Here is a 21,429-nt window from a genome sequence, read left to right as displayed (position 1 = left end):
AAGTCAAAAGGATTAAGAAGGCGACTGCAATGTCAAACGCAGAGACCTTCTGCAGCCAGATGCAGAGCGACTGTCTGTAGCATATGACACACCCATGACACATACATTGGAAAAATCCATCTGAGAATTCTTCCTTTATTTAACTCTAATGGAAGGCTCAAAGGCAATGTGCACAGAGCCTTAAAAGGGGTATTTCCATTTAAGTCATTCTTGGGTAACATATAAACACTTATCTATAGGTACCAAAAGATGCCAGGGATAAAGGAAACAACCATTTCCTTCTCATTCACTGTATATAAAAACCATGAGCGCTAGCTTTTATTTTAAATCTTTTCCTTTATAGGCTCCTGTGAAATATGAAGGTGGACTAAATAAATATCTTGAGATATAATATTTCAAAAAAGGCAGAAGGCAAAAGATCAGCACACAATGCCATATTCTGGATACACAAACAACACACAAAAACACAGCACTGCTTTTAAAAGTGAAGAAGATAATATCGATGTTCTAAGCATTTTTATAAGATTAAACAGACATCAGTCATGATACTACAGCATTGAGGAAATACGAGAAAAAAATAGTTTTTACGTGTTGATTTGCAAGACAGTTTCCTGATCCAAAGCTGTCTGTACATATGATAAATAACTATCTAAGCCGTATCAGCTAATGAATAGACTTTCCCCTGAATTAACATACCTGCTCTGGGTATAGGGACTTTGCCGTAAGCAGTTTAGAGTGACAGTTGTGTGTTTTTCTCCGTTCTCCATCAGTCTTTGAACTTTCCATTGTTCAGAGTCATCCACTCTTATAGCAATCACTTTGGCGCCAAGAGCAGCTTTGACCCTGCAGAAGAGAGAATATAGGGAAAATGATTTAGCAGCGCATCTCCAATGACAGCTAGCAATGCATCAAAGACCTAACAATGCACAAAGACCTCAGCAGGCTGACACCTTCTCTGGATCATTGTTAATGACTGATTCACAACTCAAGATGTGATTACTAACCATGCAAAAGAAGACTGCTGAAAGAGTAGAACAGAGGTATATCGCTGTCTGCATTAATATGCACAGCAAAAAGAAATGAATGAACAAAATGGCAATCAGCAGTCTTTTAGGAAAAGGATGCTATTGACTTGGGTATCAAACCATCCTTGGAAAATGCTTTGAATCGTTAGATATTTTGGTGGTTTCAGCAATTACGGTACAGGTAAATGGTGCTACCACTTTATATAGAGGAAATCCATAAAGAAAAATAGATTGTGATATAAGTGTATCAAGTAAGCATGTAGTATACTGTGCATACATAATTCAGAGGATCAGAAAAGAGATCAAGGCTGGGGGGGGCCCACTGCATGATATTTGGCTGGTGACAAAAAGATAAAGTAAGGGTCTGACTTTCATAGTATGTAGAGAGTAACTCACGTCACACTCTTGTTCCAAAAAAAGGCAGGATTTTTTCATACAAGTGAAGGTGAAAGGTAGACATGTACAGTCATAGATATAGATAACATTTCAACCCCTCCTGGATCTTTGTCAAAAAGTTGCTGTATACAAAGGAGGAACGAGGTGCTCCCGTGCCTAAGTCAGTTGTGTCTGAATTACTCTCTCCGTGGTTCAAGGGTTGCACACCCTGTTCAACCAGTATCTCGAAACATTGACCAAGAGCACACCAATTTTCTTTACAGATTTTCATAGTACACAGGATACTTTTTGGAAAGTCTGAGCCAAGAGATCAATCACTCACTCTCATATTGGGCATATGAATGACACTGAGGGTATTCCTTATTTATTGCAAAAGGTTCAAATAAGGTGGTTACATCTAACTGTCCAAGTATAAAACCTCACACAATGAGCGTTTCACCAAATGCTTCATCTGGGGAATTTCAACTATTAATATTTCTGAAACAGTTAAATGGATTTCTAAAGGAAAAGGGATGATTCATTCAGTAATTAAGCATATTTACATAAACGTCATTAGTTTGGAATATAAAATCGTGATGACAGGTTCTGTTTAAGTGCTTTTAGATTCCATTTCTTTGTGTTTATGGGAGTGATGGGGGACATGATCAAGAAAAGGAACATTCACTGAACTGTCCATTGAATGCCACTCTTTTTCTGCTCTGCTGGGGTCTGTGTTGCAAGCATTGCTCTTTCATCTCAGTTTGGCACTGACTAATTGTACATAAAATGTAAAATGATGTAAAATAAATGTATTTTCTTAAGTAATTACAGCTAAAAGTACCAGAATAACAACAAATACCATACAAAGCCACACAGCATATTTATTTACAAAAAAAATTTCAAACTTAAGTGAGACTCATAATAGTGTGATTTACCAAGTACTGTATATATCAAATTCCAGATAGTGAATTTAGGATAATGCAGGATACACGATAAGTGCTGCTTTTTCTGTTTAAGCAGAGCACATGCATAGCAGTAAGTAGTAATAACAGTCAATTTACTTCATAGGCATAAATCTACAGTGATTTGTATCCAACTACTAAAATTTGCCAGCAAAACTTTAGTATTAACTAAATGGAAAATGTTTTTCTTGCAGATGTTTTACGTAAAATCACACTTACGTAATTGTCGTACTTTGAGTACATAAAATTGTCTTCTTAATTAAATGCGCTATGACTCCTATCCAGAGCAGTCCCAGAGCAGCCGGCAAAAGAAAATATATCATTTTCATATAGGAAAAGAAAATAAGGAATTAGATAGGAACACAGAGATTCTCCACTGGCTGCATTAATATCATTTCCAATTTCCAGTTTTGACATAATATTAATGGTGCGCTGATTTCATCTGAGTGAAGTGTTACTGTGGGTCTGGAGAGTTCTTATGTTAATCATCCTGGAGGAAAGCTTGTTATTTTGGTCAAAGCATTTCCATTCTTTAGGTCTACCACCAGATGCACCAATTAATTGTGTAGTTATAAGTTTAAAGTGTTTTTTAAACAAAGGTCCTAAGGAATATAATATATAGAAATATATCTATTGAGAGGTATTAGACTAAAACAGTATCCGTAAAGCACAAATTTCCCATCCAGGCTGAGAACATGTCCAGAAAACCTTATACAGTGTTCTACCTATATATGGAAAAGAAAATCGGAGCAGTGGAGTACTCCGACATACAGTGAAACACCAAAAAAATTGGAGTAACCAAAAACCACCAAGTAGAAAATGCTAAATATACTAATCATATAAAATACATACATAAATATATAACAAGGAAAAATGCAAAGTACTACATCTGGGCAATAAATATGAAAAAAACCATATACAGAATGGGAGGAATAGTGCTAAGCAACAGCACATGTGAAAAAGACTTGGGTATACTAATAGATCATAGACTGAACATGAGTCAACAGTGTGATGCAGCAGCAAAAAAAGGCAAATGCAATTCTGGGATGTATTAACCGAAGCATACAGTCTAGATCATGTGAAGTCATTATTGCCCTCTACTCCTCTTTGGTCAGACCTCATCTGGAATACTGTGTCCAGTTTTGGGCACCACATTTTATAAAAGACATCAACAAACTGGAGCAAGTTCAGAGAAGAGTGACCAGAATGGTGACTGGTCTGCAAACCATGTCCTATGAGGAACGGTTACAGGATTTGGGAATGTTTAGCTTGTAAAAAAGAAGTCTAAGAGGAGACTTAATAGATGTCTTCAAATATCTCAAGGGCTGTCACATTGTAGAAGGATCATCTTTAATCTCATTTGCACAAGGAAAGACTAGAAGCAATGGGATGAAACTGAATGAGAGGAGACACAGAGTAGATATTAGAAAAAACTTTTTGACAGTTAGGGTGATCAATGAGTGGAACAGGCTGTCACGAGAGGTGGTGAGTTCTCCTTCCATGGAAGTCTTCAAACTCAGGCTGGACAGACATCTCTTTGAGATTGTTTAGTGAATCCTGCTTTGAGCAGGGGGTTGGACCAGATGACCCAGGAGGTCCCTTCCAACTCTAACATTCTATGATTCTATGATTCTATGATATAGTTAGACTATACAGAATATCAAAGTATACATACAGAAGAGACATGGGAACCAGCAAAGAGAGGATTAGAGTCCTATAGGACATGGGACATTTAGGAAAGCCACCATGCTTGTAACAGGGACTAAGTTAAACAGAGACAATCAAGTCAGTACTTGCCCCCAAGAGGAAAGCTAGTAAACTATTTTTAATAAATATATGATCTGGTGTAGGCTATTTGATGTTTACCCATAATGTGTCTGGACCACAGAGACTCTCCTTGCAGCCCCTGAAGTGAAAAGCGCAATCAAGAATGGTTTACTAGATTTCCACTAGGGGACAGTACTGACTTGATTGTTTCTGCTTAACTTTGTCCCTGTTATAAGTATGGTGGCTTTCCTAAGTGCTTTCCCATGTGCTACTGGAATCTAATCCTCTCTTTTCTTGTTTCCATGTCTCCTCCATATGTATAATGTGATATTCTATATAGTATATATATATATAGAGAGAGAGTATACAGTTAAGTCCATATATATTTGGACAGAGACAGCATTTTTCTAATTTTGGTTATAGACATTACCACAATGAATTTTAAACCAAACGATTCAGATGCAGTTGAAGTTCAGACTTTCAGCTTTCATTTGAGGGTATCCACATTAAAATTGGATGAAGGGTTTAGGAGTTTCAGCTCCTTAACATGTGCCACCCTGTTTTTAAAGGGACCAAAAGTAATTGGACAGATTAAATAATTTTAAATAAAATTTTAATATCTAGTACTTGGTTGAAAACCCTTTGTTGGCAATGACTGCCTGAAGTCTGGAACTCATGGACATCACCAGACGCTGTGTTTCCTCCTTTTTGATGCTCTGCCAGGCCTTCACTGCGGTGGTTTTCAGTTGCTGTTTGTTTGTGGGCCTTTCTGTCTGAAGTTTAGTCTTTAACAAGTGAAATGCTGCTCAGTTGGGTTGAGATCAGGTGACTGACTCGGCCACTGAAGAATATTCCACTTCTTTGCTTTAATAAACTCCTGGGTTGCTTTGGCTTTATGATTTGGGTCATTGTCCTTCTGTAGTATGAAACAACGACCAATCAGTTTGGCTGCATTTGGCTGGATCTGAGCACACAGTATGGCGGCTCTGAATACCTCAGAATTCATTCGGCTGCTTCTGTCCTGTGTCACATCATCAATAAACACTAGTGACCCAGTGCCACTGGCAGCCATGCATGCCCAAGCCATCATACTGCCTCCGCTGTGTTTTACAAATGATGTGGTATGCTTTGGATCATGAGCTGTACCACGCCTTCGCCATACTTTTCTCTTTCCATCATTCTGGTGGAGATTGATCTTGGTTTCATCTGTCCAAAGAATGTTCTTCCAGAACTGTGCTGGCTTTTTTAGATGTTTTTTAGCGAAGTCCAGTCTAGCCTTTTTATTCTTGATGCTTATGAGTGGCTTGCACCGTGCAGTGAACCCTCTGTAGTTACTTTCATGCAGTCTTCTCTTTATGGTAGATTTGGATATTGATATGCCGACCTCCTGGAGAGTGTTATTCACTTGGTTGGCTGTTGTGAAGGGGTTTCTCTTCACCATGGAGATTATTCTGCGATCATCCACCACTGTTGTCTTCCGTGGGCGCCCAGGTCTTTTTGCATTGATGAGTTCACCAGTGCTTTCTTTCCTTCTCAGGAGGTACCAAACTGTAGATTTTGCCACTCCTAATATTGTAACAATTTCTCGGATGGGTTTTTCTGTTTTCGCAGCTTAAGGAAGGCTTGTTTCACCTGCATGAAGAGCTCCTTTGACCGCATGTTTACTTCACAGCAAAACCTTCCAAACGCAAGCACCACAACTCAAATCAACTCAAGGCCTTTTATCTGCTTAATTGAGTATGACATAACGAAGGGATTGCCCACACCTGTCCATGAAATAGCCTTGGAGTCAATTGTCCAATTACTTTTGGTCCCTTTAAAAACAGGGTGGCACATGTTAAGGAGCTGAAACTCCTAAACCCTTCATCCAATTTTAATGTGGATACCCTCAAATGAAAGCTGAAGGTCTGAACTTCAACTGGAGCTGAATTGTTTTATTTAAAATTCATTGTGGTAATGTGTATAACCAAAATTAGAAAAATGTTGTCTCTGTCCAAATATATATGGACTTAACTGTATATATATATATATATATATATATATGTGTGTATTATAATAGATTTGCTAAATAAATTTAGCATTTTCTACTTTGTGGTTTTTGGTCACTCCAATTTTCTTGGTGTTACAATGAGAAGTGTTAGGCTTTGTGCAGATGACCATATTTTCATGCCTATGCTTTTTCATGCCTATGACTAAGGGTGTGTATACACCTGAAACGCGTCAGGTGCGCCTTTTAATGTTTTAACTACGGTATGTTTGAATAAAGAATCCATTTTATCCCTGGATGGTTGTGCCGGAATCTTTCCCCATTTTTCATCATATTTACATCAGATCGCACTGAGGCCAATGATATTCTATGAGGCCATGCACATGTCCAACCTTTTCCTCAGATCGAGTCTGTACAGGAGAAAAAAATCACAGCATGCACGCTTTGCATCCGATATTAAGATCACTCTCGGATATGCAATTCCATGGAAAAAAATCGGACCACATTTGGATGACGTTTTCACAGACTGATAGAGTGGAGACAACGGAGAATTTTTTTCTCCCATCTTCTCATCATCGGAAAAAAATCAGACCACACTCTGATCACACGTTGATAAAACTCTGATCAGAATGAGAATAGCATAATTAAACCTGATTCACTTGGGATGAGGGAAAATATGGTGCTGTGACCCTACCCTCACCTCATTCACTGTAATGTTTCTGAAACGTTCAGTCATCAGTCAAACACTCTATGAATAATTGACAACTGATTAGTTTATTTTCCCCTGCAAAGCTTCACATCAATGTCCAAAGAGGGGTTATTTTATACTCTGTACAGAAAACCACCGTTGTCCTCCTTTGGAAACAATTTTTTTTATTTCATAACCGCATGTATTTTTTGGCAAAAAAATAAAAAATTGTAAGTAGGTTTCATTAAAAATTTTGCACCATTTGCCTTCTATGGCATCAGTGTTTTAAAGTCTACTGCTGGCTGCAGAATGGGTTAACTAAGAATCTGTCAATGAGCTCATTCTGAGGATCCAATGGAAGAGTTTCCGACTTTTATCTATAATTTGCATACAGTACAGACAAAAAGTTTGGACACACCTTCTCATTTAAAGATTTTTCTGCATTTTCATAACTATGAAAAATGTAAATTCAAACTGAAGGCATCAAAACTATGAATTAACACATGTGGAATTATATACTTAGCAAAAAAGTGTGAAACAACTGAAAATATGTCTTATATTCTAGGTTCTTCAAAGTAGCCATCTTTTGCTTTGATGACTGCTTTGCACACTCTTGGCATTCTCTTGATGAGCTTCAAGAGGTAACTGCATCGATCTCCCTGCTCTGCCACTATGGGGCCCCTGAACAGGCAGGGGCCCGGTGCCAGCAGTGTGCCCCCCTCCTGTCATCGCAAGGTGAGCTGTATCGGCATCTAGCCGATACAGCTCACCGCATTGATGAGGGAAGGAGTGTTACGCTCCTTCTCCCATTATCCCCTTGTCAGCGTTTGGCGTCGCCGACACTGACAGCGGACGTGATGACGTCACTGCTCAGCGCCTGCTGTCAGGAGATGAGCAGGAGCTCGGAGCACAGCTGGAACAAGGAGGAAGAGAGGTGAGTATTTATTGTGTTTTTTTAATGGGGGCTGCCTATGGGGGTACTGTCTTATACTACAGGGTCTGCCTATGGGGGTACCGATTTATACTACAGGGTCTGCCTATGGGGGTGCTGCCTTATACTACAGGGTCTGCCTATGGGGTGCTGCCTTATACTACAGGGTCTGCCTATAGGGGTACTGTCTTATACTACAGGGTCTGCCTATGGGGGTACTGTCTTATACTGCAGGGTCTGCCTATAGGGGTACTGTCTTATACTACACGATCTGCCTATAGGGGTACTGTCTTATACTACAGGGTCTGCCTATGAGGGTACTGTCTTATACTTCAGGGTCTGCCTATAGGGATACTCTCTTATACTACAGGGTCTGCCTATGGGGGTGCTGCCTTATACTACAGGGTCTGCCTATAGGGGTACTGTCTTATACGACAGGGTCTGCCTATGAGGGTACTGTCTTATAGGGGTACTGTTTTATACTGCAGGATCTGCCTATAGGGGCACTGTCTTATACTACAGGGTCTGCCTATGGGGTGCTGCTTTATACTAAAGGATCTGCCTATGGGGGTACTGTTTTATACTACAGAGTCTGCCTATAGGGGTGCTGCCTTATACTACAGAGTCTGCTTATGGGGGTACTGGCTTATACTACAGGGTCTGCCTATAGGGGTGCTGCCTTATACTACATGGTCTGTCTATGGGGTGCTGCATTATACTACAGGGTCTGCCTATAGGGGTGCTGCCTTATACTACAGGGTCTGCCTATACGGGTGCAGCTTTATACTAAAGGGTCTGCCTATGGGGGTGCTGCCTTATACTACAGGGTCTGCCTATAGGGGTGCTGCCTTAAACTACAAGGTCTGCCTATAGGGGTACTGTGTTATACTACAGGGTCTGCCTATGGGGGTACTGTCTTATACTACAGGGTCTGCCTATGGGGTGCTGCATTATACTACAGGGTTTGCCTATAGTGGTACTGTCTTATGCTGAAGGGTCTGCTTATAGGGGCACTGTCTTATACTACAGGGTCTGCGTATGGGGTGCTGCTTTATATTATAGGATCTGCCTATGGGGTCCTGTCTTACACTACAGGATCTGCCTATAGGGGTGCTGCCTTATACTACAGGGTCTACCTATGGGGGTGCTGCCTTGTGCTATATTGAGGACTATCTGGCACATACAGTGTTGGAGCCATCAAACAGTTTAGAGGCTACTAAGGGGTCAGTATACTGTGTGGGTGATACTATACACTGAGGGGGCATTATACTGTGTATAGGGGAGCTGTACAGGGGGCAGACTCGGGACATTATTAAATGTAAAGTGGGCACTTATTGCTATAGGGGAACTCAGGTTACTGTGACTATCAAAGGGGCACACAGAGGGCATTATTACTTTCTAGGGGGCAAAATATGGGCAGTGTTTTCTAGGGCACTTGCACCCGGCAGAGGGGTGCTTTAGAATGTAGAGGGCACAGAGAACCACACAGCAGGTGCAGTAATAGGGACACATACGGCAGCAGCGGTTCAGTATAGGGGTATCAGCAGGATGAGGAGTTTGTGTAAGTTGGGAATAGATGGTGATGGGGCTGGAATACGAGAAGTGAAACGTGTCCTTTTTGTATTCTCTGCAGCCGAGATGGAAGAAGTTGTCATGTTGGTCTGGACCAGATAGAAAAGACGGGAAAAATGAACAATTCCATCAGAAAGAACGTCAGCAGTAAGATATTATCTGTAACTGTGCAGTAATCTGTTATATGTTCTGTAGGACTGGTATCTACCACTGACCATATGGCGGTAATATCCATGTTGGTCTTTCTATAGAGATTATCTTCAGTAACAGTGCGGTCTTCTGCTGAGGTTCTCCTCCACTATTAGGCCATGTGCACACTTTCAGTCTTTTTTTGCGTTTTTTCGCGCTAAAAACGCTATAAAAACTCATTAAAAACGCTTACATTATGCATTCTATTATTTAGAATGCATTCTGCATGTTTTGTGCACATGGATGTGTTTTTTTTATGCGAAAAAAACGCATTGCGGTAAAAAAATGAGCATGTTCATTATTTTTGCGGATTTTCTGCGTTTTTCCCGCAATTCTATGCATTTGGGAAAAAACGCACAAAAACGCATCAAAAACGCATCAAAATCGCGATAAAATCGCAGTAAAAACGCATGCGGATTTCTGGCAGAAATTACCGGTTTTTGTCAGGAAAATTTCTGCAAGAAATTCTGACGTGTGCACATACCCTTAAGGTACCGTCACATTTAGCGACGCTGCAGCGATCTAGACAACGATCCCGATCGCTGCAGCGTCGCTATGTGGTCGCTGAAGAGCTGTCACACAGACAGCTCTCCAGCGACCAACTATGCAAAGTCCTCTGGTAACCAGGGTAAACATCGGGTTACTAAGCGCAGGGCCGCGCTTAGTAACCCGATGTTTACCCTGGTTACCAGCGTAAACGTAAAAAAAACAAAACACTACATACTTACATTCCGGTGTCTGTCCCCCGGCACTGTGCTTCTCTGCACTGACGGTGACGTCACCGCTGTGCTCTGCTTTCCGGCCGGCCGGCGCTTACACAGTGCAGGGAAGCAGAACGCCGGGGGACGCGACAGACACCGGAATATAAGTATGTAGTGTTTGTTTTTTTTTACGTTTACGCTGGTAACCAGGGTAAACATCGGGTTACTAAGCGCGGCCCTGCGCTTAGTAACCCGATGTTTATACTGGTTACCAGTGAAGACATCGCTGAATCGGCGTCACACACGCCGATTCTGCGATGTCTGCGGGAGTCCAGCGACAAAATAAAGTTCTGGACTTTCTGCTCCGACCAACGATGGCAGAGCAGGATCCTGATCGCTGCTGCCTGTCAAACTCAACGATATCGCTAGCCAGGACGCTGCAACGTCACGGATCGCTAGCGATATCGTCAAGTGTGAAGGTACCTTTAGAGTGTGTCACCAAATTGTAATCAAGGTTACCTGGTTAGGGGCCCACTCAGAAGCTTTGCCCCCCTGAACTAAAACCCTAGCTACGCCTCTGATTCAGACCCTTTAATCCTCCAGTCTCTGGGTTGATGTCTGCCATATATACATGCAGACGCACAGATACTATCAGTCACTAGTAGTGTTGAGCGATACCGTCCGATACTTGAAAGTATCGGTATCGGATAGTATCGGCCGATACCCGAAAAATATCGGATATCGCCGATACCGATATCCGATACCAATACAAGTCAATGGGACATCAAGTATCGGAATGTATCCTCATGGATCCCAGGGTCTGAAGGAGAGGAAACTCTCCTTCAGGCCCTGGGATCCATATTAAAGTGTAAAATAAAGAATTAAAATAAAAAATATTGTTATATTCACCTCTCCGGCGGCCCCTGGACATCAGCGGGAGGATCCGGCGTCCGGCACGGCTTCTTTCTTCAAAATGCGCGCCTTTAGGACCTGTGGAATGACGTCCCGGCTTCTGATTGGTCGCGTGCCGCCCATGTGACCGCCACGCGACCAATCAGAAGCCGCGACGTCATTCCTCAGGTCCTAGAAGGCGCTCATTCTAGGACTTTAGCTGAGGAATGACGTCGCGGCTTCTGATTGGTCGCGTGGCGGTCACATGGGCGGCACGCGACCAATCAGAAGCCGGGACGTCATTCCACAGGTCCTAAAGGCGCGCATTTTGAAGAAAGAAGCCGTGCCGGACGCCGGATCCTCCCGCTGATGTCCAGGGGCCGCCGGAGAGGTGAATATAACAATATTTTTTATTTTAATTCTTTATTTTACACTTCCGATACTGATACCCGATATCACAAAAATATCGGATCTCGGTATCGGAATTCCGATACCGCAAGTATCGGCCGATACCCGATACTTGCGGTATCGGAATGCTCAACACTAGTCACTAGTGATAGGAGCGGGGACAAGTGAGGAGTGACAGAGGTGGTGCTTCCATTTATGAATACAGTGAGCCTGATTTATTTTGTTACGTTCCTTGAGACACACCGCACATTATCTGCATTTTGTAGTCACAGTTTGTATTATACCACACAGTTCTTTCACATTTCACAATGTTTCAGTTTTTTTCTAAAAAGACTGCAAACTTTGGAGTCAATCATGCTGTGTTCTTCAGTTTGACTAGATTTCTGTAATGTAGTAGAGTTACGTTTCTTGTGCGGGAGAGAAGTCCCTCATTTCATGTGAATCCACACAGAATGATATTGCACTTCTTACTCCACCATATGGCACCTCATGTGTAAAACGTGAAGCAGCGGGGCCAGTTATGGAGGAAGCAAACCCAGCTGTTTGGACATGGAAATCTGTATTCTAAGCAAGAGATCCATCTTCACAAGTGATTTGAATCAGAAGCCTTCATTATGTTGATTACTGCGTGTCTTAAAGGCCCCTTCACACTAAGCGACGCTGCAGCGATACCGACAACGATCCGGATCGCTGCAGCGTCGCTGTTTGGTCGCTGGAGAGCTGTCACACAGACAGCTCTCCAGCGACCAACGATGCCGGTAACCAGGGTAAACATCGGGTTACTAAGCGCAGGGCCGCGCTTAGTAACCCGATGTTTACCCTGGATACCATCCTAAAAGTAAAAAAAACAAACGCTACATACTTACCTACCGCTGTCTGTCCCCGGCGCTGTGCTTCTCTGTACTGGCTGTGAGCACAGCGGCCGGAAAGCAGAGTGGTGACGTCACCGCTCTGCTTTCCGGCCGCTGTGCTCACAGTGAGTGCAGGAAAGCACAGCGCCGGGGACAGACAGCCGAAGGTAAGTATGAAGCGTTTGTTTTTTTACTTTTAGGATGGTAACCAGGGTAAAAATCGGGTTACTAAGCGCGGCCCTGCGCTTAGTAACCCGATGTTTACCCTGGTTACCAGCGAAGACATCGCTGAATCGGTGTCACACACGCCGATTCAGCAATGTCAGCGGGAGAGCCAGCGACCAAAGAAAGTGCTGGCCCTCTAGCCCCGACCAACGACATCACAGCAGGATTCTGATCGCTGCTGGGTGTCAAACTGAACGATATCGCTAGCGAGGATGCTGCAATGTCACGGATCGCTAGCGATATCGTTTAGTGTGAAGGTACCTTTAAAGATGTGGACTCCCACGAGTCCTGTCCTGTCCACACCTCTCTTGTGGCATATCCTAATACTAAGCCATCTATTGCACTGTTCTCACGAGCAGAACATGTTTTTAGTATTTTTTTTAGAAATGCATAGGTGATAATTCCATCCATACATGATTTGTTGGTCGGTCTTGATAATTCCATCCATACATGATCTGTTGGTCAGTCATGATTGAGGACTGGAGCTGAGGAACACTGATCTATGGCAAAGCTTGGAAAACACTATGAAGTTTCAATGCAACAAACTTTGCATAATACTGTTAATTTTCCCAAGGAAATATGATTCTTCCTTCAATAATCATCCACATATTTTCCTCCCTCCTAACTCTAAACTCATTATTCGCTCGAGACAAGATGGATTGTCAGCTACAGAGGAATCTGATCTTAGCTGCTGAAGTCTAAGGGGAAGGAGGAGAAAGAAGCAAAGTGAGAGAGAGAGAACCCCACAAATCATGTTGCTTAGTGGTAGGCACAGAGAGAAGAGGGTCTCTGTGTAAGAAATATATATATAGGCTCTTTGCAGTCCAAAACTCATAATAATACACAATTCCGCTGATTTTGGTAATGGAAGTGGACATCCGTAAGGGCTCCTGTGCGCATGCACAGGTTACAAAGATAATATGTCCGTCCCTCATCTTGCTATTTTCTACAGTGTTGCTGTTTAATATTCTACATATTGCTACTGTTGCTTCTAAAGATCTACTATATAGAGACAGGAAAGCAGAAATGTGTTGTATTTTTAACTGCATGTATGGGAGACACCATAGAAACAACACCTATCTAAGGGGCAAATGAAAATATGAGATAGAGCCTGCAGAGGGCAAAACCGGGGAAACAAAGGATACAAGTTACTTAAAACTACACATTGCTTTAAGATATGTGTTATTTAAATAACACAGTGAAACATTTAGACTACTGGACAAAGAAAGTATATCTGTAGTTAAACTGGTAAGTAAATACCCTCTTCAGAGAGGAAGAGGACAAGAAAGCTAGGGAATAGCAATCCTAGAAGTCAATGTTTACTTTCTAACAAACTTTGTCATGTGACTTCGAATAAAAGCAAAACCAAAATCTCTATTTGTGCTTCGGGGTGCTGCCCCTCGTCAGAGCAAAGCATGAGATCTAGTTTGGCTGGGTGAGAAGCGTCTGATCGGGATCCAAGGGATAACGTTCCTCCTTGTGGTGATCAACACATCAAGTCTGACATGCCAAGGTGAGGAGACGCAATGCTCCTCTGGGAACTATGCAAAGTGTCTCTTCAAAGAGGAAGAGGACTAGAACTCTAGTGCCACCTATAGGAAGTAGTAATCCTAAAAGTCAATAGTGACTCTCTAATGAGCGTTGTCTGGTGACTTAGGATAAAAGCCAAATCCAATATCTCAATTTGTAGACAGTGTGTTTCGGGGTACTGCCCCTTGTCAGTGCAAAGTGTGAGCTCTAGTTTGGCTGGGTGAGGGGCTTCTGATCAGGATCCAAAGAGTAACGTTCCTCTTTGCGGATAGTGACACGTCAAGCCTGACATGCCGTAGACTTGTTGCTTTATAGCTTCTAGAACCAGTTGGCTACTTGTGATGCATAGCATGGATAAATGATTACTGCATGTAATGTATATATGCAGCATAGTAGAGTAACAAGTGAACAAGAAGTGTAACTAACACGTAATGACTTGTCTCTTAGCTGTCTGCTTCTCCGCATGCTTCTATACACATGCCCCCTCTCTGTACAGTTCCATGTGCCTCCACCTTCTCCGTCTCTTCTTTGCCACCCTTGTGCCTTGGCAGGAGACCGCTGAGTCTACTTTGCATATTTATAGGAATGCTTGTGTTGACAGCTCACATTTCCATAATGCATTTAAATGAGGAGACTGGTGTATGTTATCTTCTTCCAGTCACCCATGATCTGTCTTAAAATAGCAGTGCCACTTTCTCCTCCTCAACTATGTTAAGCTGCAGAGTTCAGTATTGTAACCTTTGCTAACGGGGCTGCCCTTTGTAAAGTTAGAGAAAATCCATGCCTAACAAATTCTCTGGGGAAGGACTACTAGCAACATCATTTCCAATTGCCTTTTGGATGACTTACTTTGTTATTCCAGCCATTTGACCTCTGTGGGATTTTACTTGTGAAGTGCACCATGCTTTGGTAAAATGATGTGGGGTTTTCATATTCTGACACAGATGGGTACTTGTCCACCTATAAGGTGACATGAATGCTGTGTTTTGGGCACGACAGCTCAGGGCAAGGGTGATGCAAGTATTATTTTTCAATGTGATGCTTATGATTCTTGTCCAAAACCATCTCTTTTGTCAAGAAGGAAAAGCAGATCAAGTGAAGATTCACCTTATTTTACAGATTTAGAATTCTGCTCCATAATCAGAGATTGCTCGTCTGTACCCAATGCAAAAATTAAGCTGCCATGAAATGAAATGCTCTGTCTGTCGCTGACAGAAATCTGAAGAGGCAGTGTTTCTAGAAACTGCCACAAATCTATGAAAACAGATTTCTAGACAAACCAAGTAAATAAGTGTTTCTGGTTTCGAAATATATTTTACTTGCATGAATTCGCAAACAAAAGATATCGTTTTCTAAAGAATTCACACCAGTGTCACCTACTCCTGTACATTCTACTCACTTGTTCTTAATTTTATGCATCACATACACATTGGGACAGATTTATCAATACTGTCACTGTGGAGGTTTGATACTATATGAAGCTGTCATTACAGTGATGCCTGTGACACTCTACTTAAAGTAAATTTAACATCAGAATATTACATATTTTTTAAATTAGGTTTTTATTTAAAACAGATTTTACAATTTTGGTGGGTTTTTTACTTACAGTACATAAATGTCTATATTAAAGAAATGCTTAACATATTCCAAAAACAAGAAAAAGAAGCGCACATAGAGTAATACCTTCAGGTGTCGCAATCACGTGGACCCCCACAAAACAGACTCACCTGGTCTGGTTGTGACAGGTCACAACTCCCTTGGGTCAGCACGTATGGTCGCAGCAAGCTCCCGGCAAGCAGAACAAATCCACATGGAGAGAAGTAGAACCGGAGAATAGAAGCCGCGCAGACCACAATAAAGGTATCAGAGTTACACACACACTCTGTTTATTAGCCTACGCGTTTCGTGGCCAACAGGCCACTTCATCAGGGCATAAACAGAGTGTGTGTGTAACTCTGATACCTTTATTGTGGTCTGCGCGGCTTCTATTCTCCGGTTCTACTTCTCTCCATGTGGATTTAACATATTCCAAAAGAATACTAATTCTGAAATATTCTAGTATTCCCATACTGATCATTAAATTATACACAATTGGTTGGTATTTCTTCTCATCTGAAACACATTTGTCAGGTTTTTTTTGTATAGCCTGGGACAGAATTGGAAGAGTCATCTCATTACCATTACAAGGCAAAAGGTAGGCTTGTAACATTACACACTATGTACACAGGCAAGGCTCTAGCACTCCAAGGACCATCGTAGAGAAGGCCGTTGTTACGACTCTGTTGTCGGGTGTCACGGGACCAGGGGCTCCTTCCCTTTCCCTAATGCTAGGGGCACCCTAGCTCGCCCTGCTCCCCGGATTACTTCTGATGGTGAAGATGCTGGAGCCAGGTACCTTGCCTCAGCTCCTTAATCCGCCCTCAGGCCGTACCCTTCCCCCACTCAGGGAAGAGCATAGTAGAGTCCCGTAATACACCAAGCAGACTAACAAGGTGATACAAACAGGGGTAATGAAAAATACCAAACATACAAATATACTCACACATATAACAGATTAATGCACCGTGGAGTGGAGGATGGGGTTAAACCAAAGTAGAAGAAAGGGAATTATCACACACTCAATACCTAGCAACAGTAACAGATAAATCCACCAAACGCCTTCTCTAATAGTAACATAGTAACATAGTTAGTAAGGCCGAAAAAAGACATTTGTCCATCCAGTTCAGCCTATATTCCATCATAATAAATCCCCAGATCTACGTCCTTCTACAGAACCTAATTGTATGATACAATATTGTTCTGCTCCAGGAAGACATCCAGGCCTCTCTTGAACCCCTCGACTGAGTTCGCCATCACCACCTCCTCAGGCAAGCAATTCCAGATTCTCACTGCCCTAACAGTAAAGAATCCTCTTCTATGTTGGTGGAAAAACCTTCTCTCCTCCAGACGCAAAGAATGCCCCCTTGTGCCCGTCACCTTCCTTGGTATAAACAGATCCTCAGCGAGATATTTGTATTGTCCCCTTATATACTTATACATGGTTATTAGATAGCCCCTCAGTCGTCTTTTTTCTAGACAAAATAATCCTAATTTCGCTAATCTATCTGGGTATTGTAGTTCTCCCATCCCCTTTATTAATTTTGTTGCCCTCCCTTGTACTCTCTCTAGTTCCATTATATCCTTCCTGAGCACCGGTGCCCAAAACTGGACACAGTACTCCATGTGCGGTCTAACTAGGGATTTGTACAGAGGCAGTATAATGCTCTCATCATGTGTATCCAGACCTCTTTTAATGCACCCCATGATCCTGTTTGCCTTGGCAGCTGCTGCCTGGCACTGGCTGCTCCAGGTAAGTTTATCATTAACTAGGATCCCCAAGTCCTTCTCCCTGTCAGATTTACCCAGTGGTTTACCCAGTGGTTAATAATAACCAACAGCAACAATCTCCAGCTATGCAGCATAAGCAACTCTAACAATGAGTGCTAGCCAGGGCCCAGATTATATAGGAGACGGAAGTGACTAACAGTGTACAGCTGAGAGCCTTAATGCTCCAGGAGCTCTCAACAGAGCAGATCACCCACTCCACTGCTAAAATAAATTTACACTGTTTAACCCCTTCCCGACCTTTGACGCATACGCTGCGTCATGAAAGTCGGTGCCATTCCGACCCATGACGCAGCATATGTGTCATGGAAAGATCGCGTCCCTGCAGATCGGGTGAAAGGGTTAACTCCCATTTCACCCGATCTGCAGGGACAGGGGGAGTGGTAGTTTAGCCCAGGGGGGGTGGCTTCACCCCCTCGTGGCTACGATCGCTCTGATTGGCTGTTGAAAGTGAAACTGCCAATCAGAGCGATTTGTAATATTTCACCTAAAAAAATGGTGAAATATTACAATCCAGCCATGGCCGATGCTGCAATATCATCGGCCATGGCTGGACACACTAATGTGCACCCACCCCACCCCTCTGATCGCCCCCCCAGCCCCCCGATCTGTGGTCTGCTCCCCTCGGTCCTGTGCTCCGCTCCCCCGTCCTCCTGCCCACTCCCCCCGTGCTCCAATCACACCCCCCGTGCTCCAATCAAACCCCCCCGCACTCCGATCCCTCCCCCCGCACAGCGATCCCCCCCACACAGCGATCCCCCCCCCCCCCGTGCTCCGATCCACCCGCCCGCACAGCGATCCCCCACTCCGTGCTCCAATCCACCCCCCCGTGTTCCGATCCACCCCCCCGTGCTCCGACGCCCCCCCCGTGCCCTGATCTCCCCCCCTTATACTTACCTGGCCTCCCGGGGACCGTCCGTCTTCTTTCCTGGGCGCCGCCATCTTCCAAAATGGCGGGCGCATATGCAGTGCGCCCGCCGAATCTGCCGGCCGGCAGATTCGTTCCAGAGTGAATTTTGATCACTGAGATAGGTTATATCTCAGTGATCAAAAAAAAAAAAAGTAAATGTCCCCCCCCCCCCCCCCTTTGTCAACGCCATAGGTAGGGACAATAAAAAAAAATAATTTTTTTTTTCCCACTAAGGTTGGGGTAAGAACTAGGGTTAGGGGTAGGGGTAGGGTTAGGGTTAGGGGTAGGGTTAGGGTTAGGGGTAGGGTTAGGGTTAGGGGTAGGGTTAGGGTTAGGGTTTTGGTATGTGCACACGTATTCTGGTCCTCTGCGGATTTTTCCGCTGCGGATTTGATAAATAAATAAAGTGCTAAACCGCTGCGGATTTATGGCGGATTTACCATGTTTTTTCTGCGCATTTCAATGCGGTTTTACAACAGCGATTTTCTATTTGAGCAGTTGTAAAACCGCTGCGGAATCCGCAGAAAGAAGTGACATGCTGCGGAATGTAAACCGCTGCGTTTCCGTGCAGTTTTTCTGCAGCATGTGTACAGCGATTTTTGTTTCCCATAGGTTTGCATTGAACTGTAAACTCATGGGAAACTGCTGCGGATCCGGAGCGTTTTCCGCAGCGTGTGCACATACCTTTAGAATTAGGCTATGTGCACACGGTGCGGACTGGCCGCTGCGGATCCGCAGCAGAGTTCCATCAGGTTTACAGTACCATGTAAACATATGGAAAGCCAAATCCGCTGTGCCCATGGTGCGGAAAATACCGCGCGGGAGCGCTGCGTTGTATTTTCCGCAGCATGTCAATTCTTTGTGCGGATTCCGCAGCGTTTTACACCTGTTCCTCAATAGGAATCCGCAGGTGAAATCCAGACAAAAAACACTGGAAATCCGCGGTAAATCCGCATGTAAAACGCAGTGCCTTTTACCCGCGGATTTTTCAAAAATGGTGCTGAAAAATCTCATACGAATCCGCAACGTTGGCACATAGCCTTAGGGCTAGGGTTGGGTTGGAATTAGGGTTGTGGTTAGCGTTAGGGGTGTGTTGGGGTTACGGGTGTGTTGGGGTTAGGGTTGTGATTAGGGTTACGGTTGGGATAAGGGTTAGGGGTGTGTTGGAGTTAGAATTGAGGGGTTTCCACTGTTTAGGCACATCAGGGGGTCTCCAAACGCAACATGGCGCCACCATTGATTCCAGCCAATCTTGTATTCAAAAAGTCAAATGGTGCTCCCTCACTTCCGAGCCCCGACGTGCACCCAAACAGTGGTTTACCCCCACATATGGGGTACCAGCATACTCAGGACAAACTGCGCAACAATTACTGGGGTCCAATTTCTCCTGTTACCCTTGAAAAAATAAAAAATTGCTTGCTAAAACATCATTTTTGAGGAAAGAAAAATGATTTTTTATTTTCACGGCTCTGCGTTGTAAACGTCTGTGAAGCACTTGGGGGTTCAAAGTGCTCACCACATATCTAGATAAGTTCCTTGGGGGGTCTAGTTTCCAAAATGGGGTCACTTGTGTTTCTACTGTTTAGGCACACCAGGGGCTCTGCAAACGCAACATGACGTCCGCAGACCATTCCATCAAAGTCTGCATTTCAAAAGTCACTACTTCACTTCTGAGCCCCAACGTGTGCCCAAACAGTGGTTTACCCCCACACATGGGGTATCAGCGTACTCAGGAGAAACTGGACAACAACTTTTTGGGGTCCAATTTCTCCTGTAACCCTTGGGAAAATAAAAAATTCTGGGCTAAAAAATTATTTTTGAGGAAAGAAAACGTATTTATTATTTTCACTGCTGTGTGTTATGAACTTCTGTGAAGCACTTGGGGGTTCAAAGTGCTCACCTCACATCTACATAAGTTCCTTTCGGGGTCTAGTTTCCAAAATGGGGTCACTTGTGGGGGGTTTCTACTGTTTAGCCACATCAGGGGCTCTGCAAACGCAACGTGACGCCCGAAGAGCATTCCATCAAAGTCTGCATTTCAAAACGTCACTACTTCACTTCCGAGCCCCAGCATGTGCCTAAACAGTGGTTTACCCCCACATATTGGGTATCAGCGTACTCAGGAGAAACTGGACAACAACTTTTGGGGTCAAATTTCTCCTGTTACCCTTGGGAAAATAAAAAATTGCGGGCTAAAAATCATTTTTGAGAAAATAATTTTTTTTTTCTTTTCATGGCTCTGCGTTATAAACTTCTGTGAAGCACTTGAGGGTTCAAAGTGCTCACCACACATCTAGATTAGTTCCTTTGGGGGTCTAGTTTCCAAAATGGGGTCATTTGTGGGGGATCTCTAATGTTTAGGCACACAGGGGCTCTCCAAACGCGACATGGTGTCCGCTAATGATTGGAGCTAATTTTCCATTTAAAAAGCCAAATGGCGTGCCTTCCCTTCTGAGCCCTGCCGTGCGCCCAAACAGTGGTTTACCCCCACATATGGGGTATCAGCGTACTCAGGACAAACTGGACAACAACATTTGGGGTCCAATTTCTCCTATTACCATTGGCAAAATAGGAAATTCCAGGCTAAAAAATCATTTTTGAGAAAAGAAAAATTATTTTTTATTTTCATGGCCCTGCATTATAAACTTCTGTGAAGCACCTGGGGGTTTAAAGTGCTCAGTATGCATCTAGATAAGTTCCTTGGGGGGTCTAGTTTCCAAAATGGGGTCACTTGTGGGGGAGCTCCATTGCATAGGCACACAGGGGCTCTCCAAATGCGACATGGTGTCCGCTAACAAATGGAGCTAATTTTCCATTCAAAAAGTCAAAAGGCGCGCCTTCCCTTCCGAGCCCTGCCGTGTGCCCAAACAGTGGTTTACCCCCACATATGAGGTATCGGCGTACTCGGGAGAAATTGCTCAACAAATTTTATGATCCATTTTATCCTATTGCCCATGTGAAAATGAAAAAATTGAGGTGAAAAGAAATTTTTTGTGAAAAAAAAGTACTTTTTCATTTTTACGGATCAATTTG

At 43.3% G+C, this 21,429-nt stretch overlaps 1 protein-coding gene across 1 annotated transcript in view; it reads right to left on the bottom strand.

Moving 5' to 3' along the window:
• TMEM132B (transmembrane protein 132B) overlaps positions 1-21,429 on the bottom strand; it is a 1,045,283-nt gene that overhangs the window by 561,309 nt on the left and 462,545 nt on the right. The window contains exon 3 of the mRNA XM_069756039.1: positions 697-843. Within this exon, the coding sequence (XP_069612140.1) occupies positions 697-843 (147 nt within the window). The remainder of the gene's footprint in view (positions 1-696; positions 844-21,429) is intronic.

Source organism: Ranitomeya imitator, chromosome 1 (genome assembly GCF_032444005.1).
Source record: "Ranitomeya imitator isolate aRanImi1 chromosome 1, aRanImi1.pri, whole genome shotgun sequence".
NCBI lineage: Eukaryota > Metazoa > Chordata > Amphibia > Anura > Dendrobatidae > Ranitomeya > Ranitomeya imitator.
This window is presented reverse-complemented; position numbering and strand designations above follow the sequence as displayed.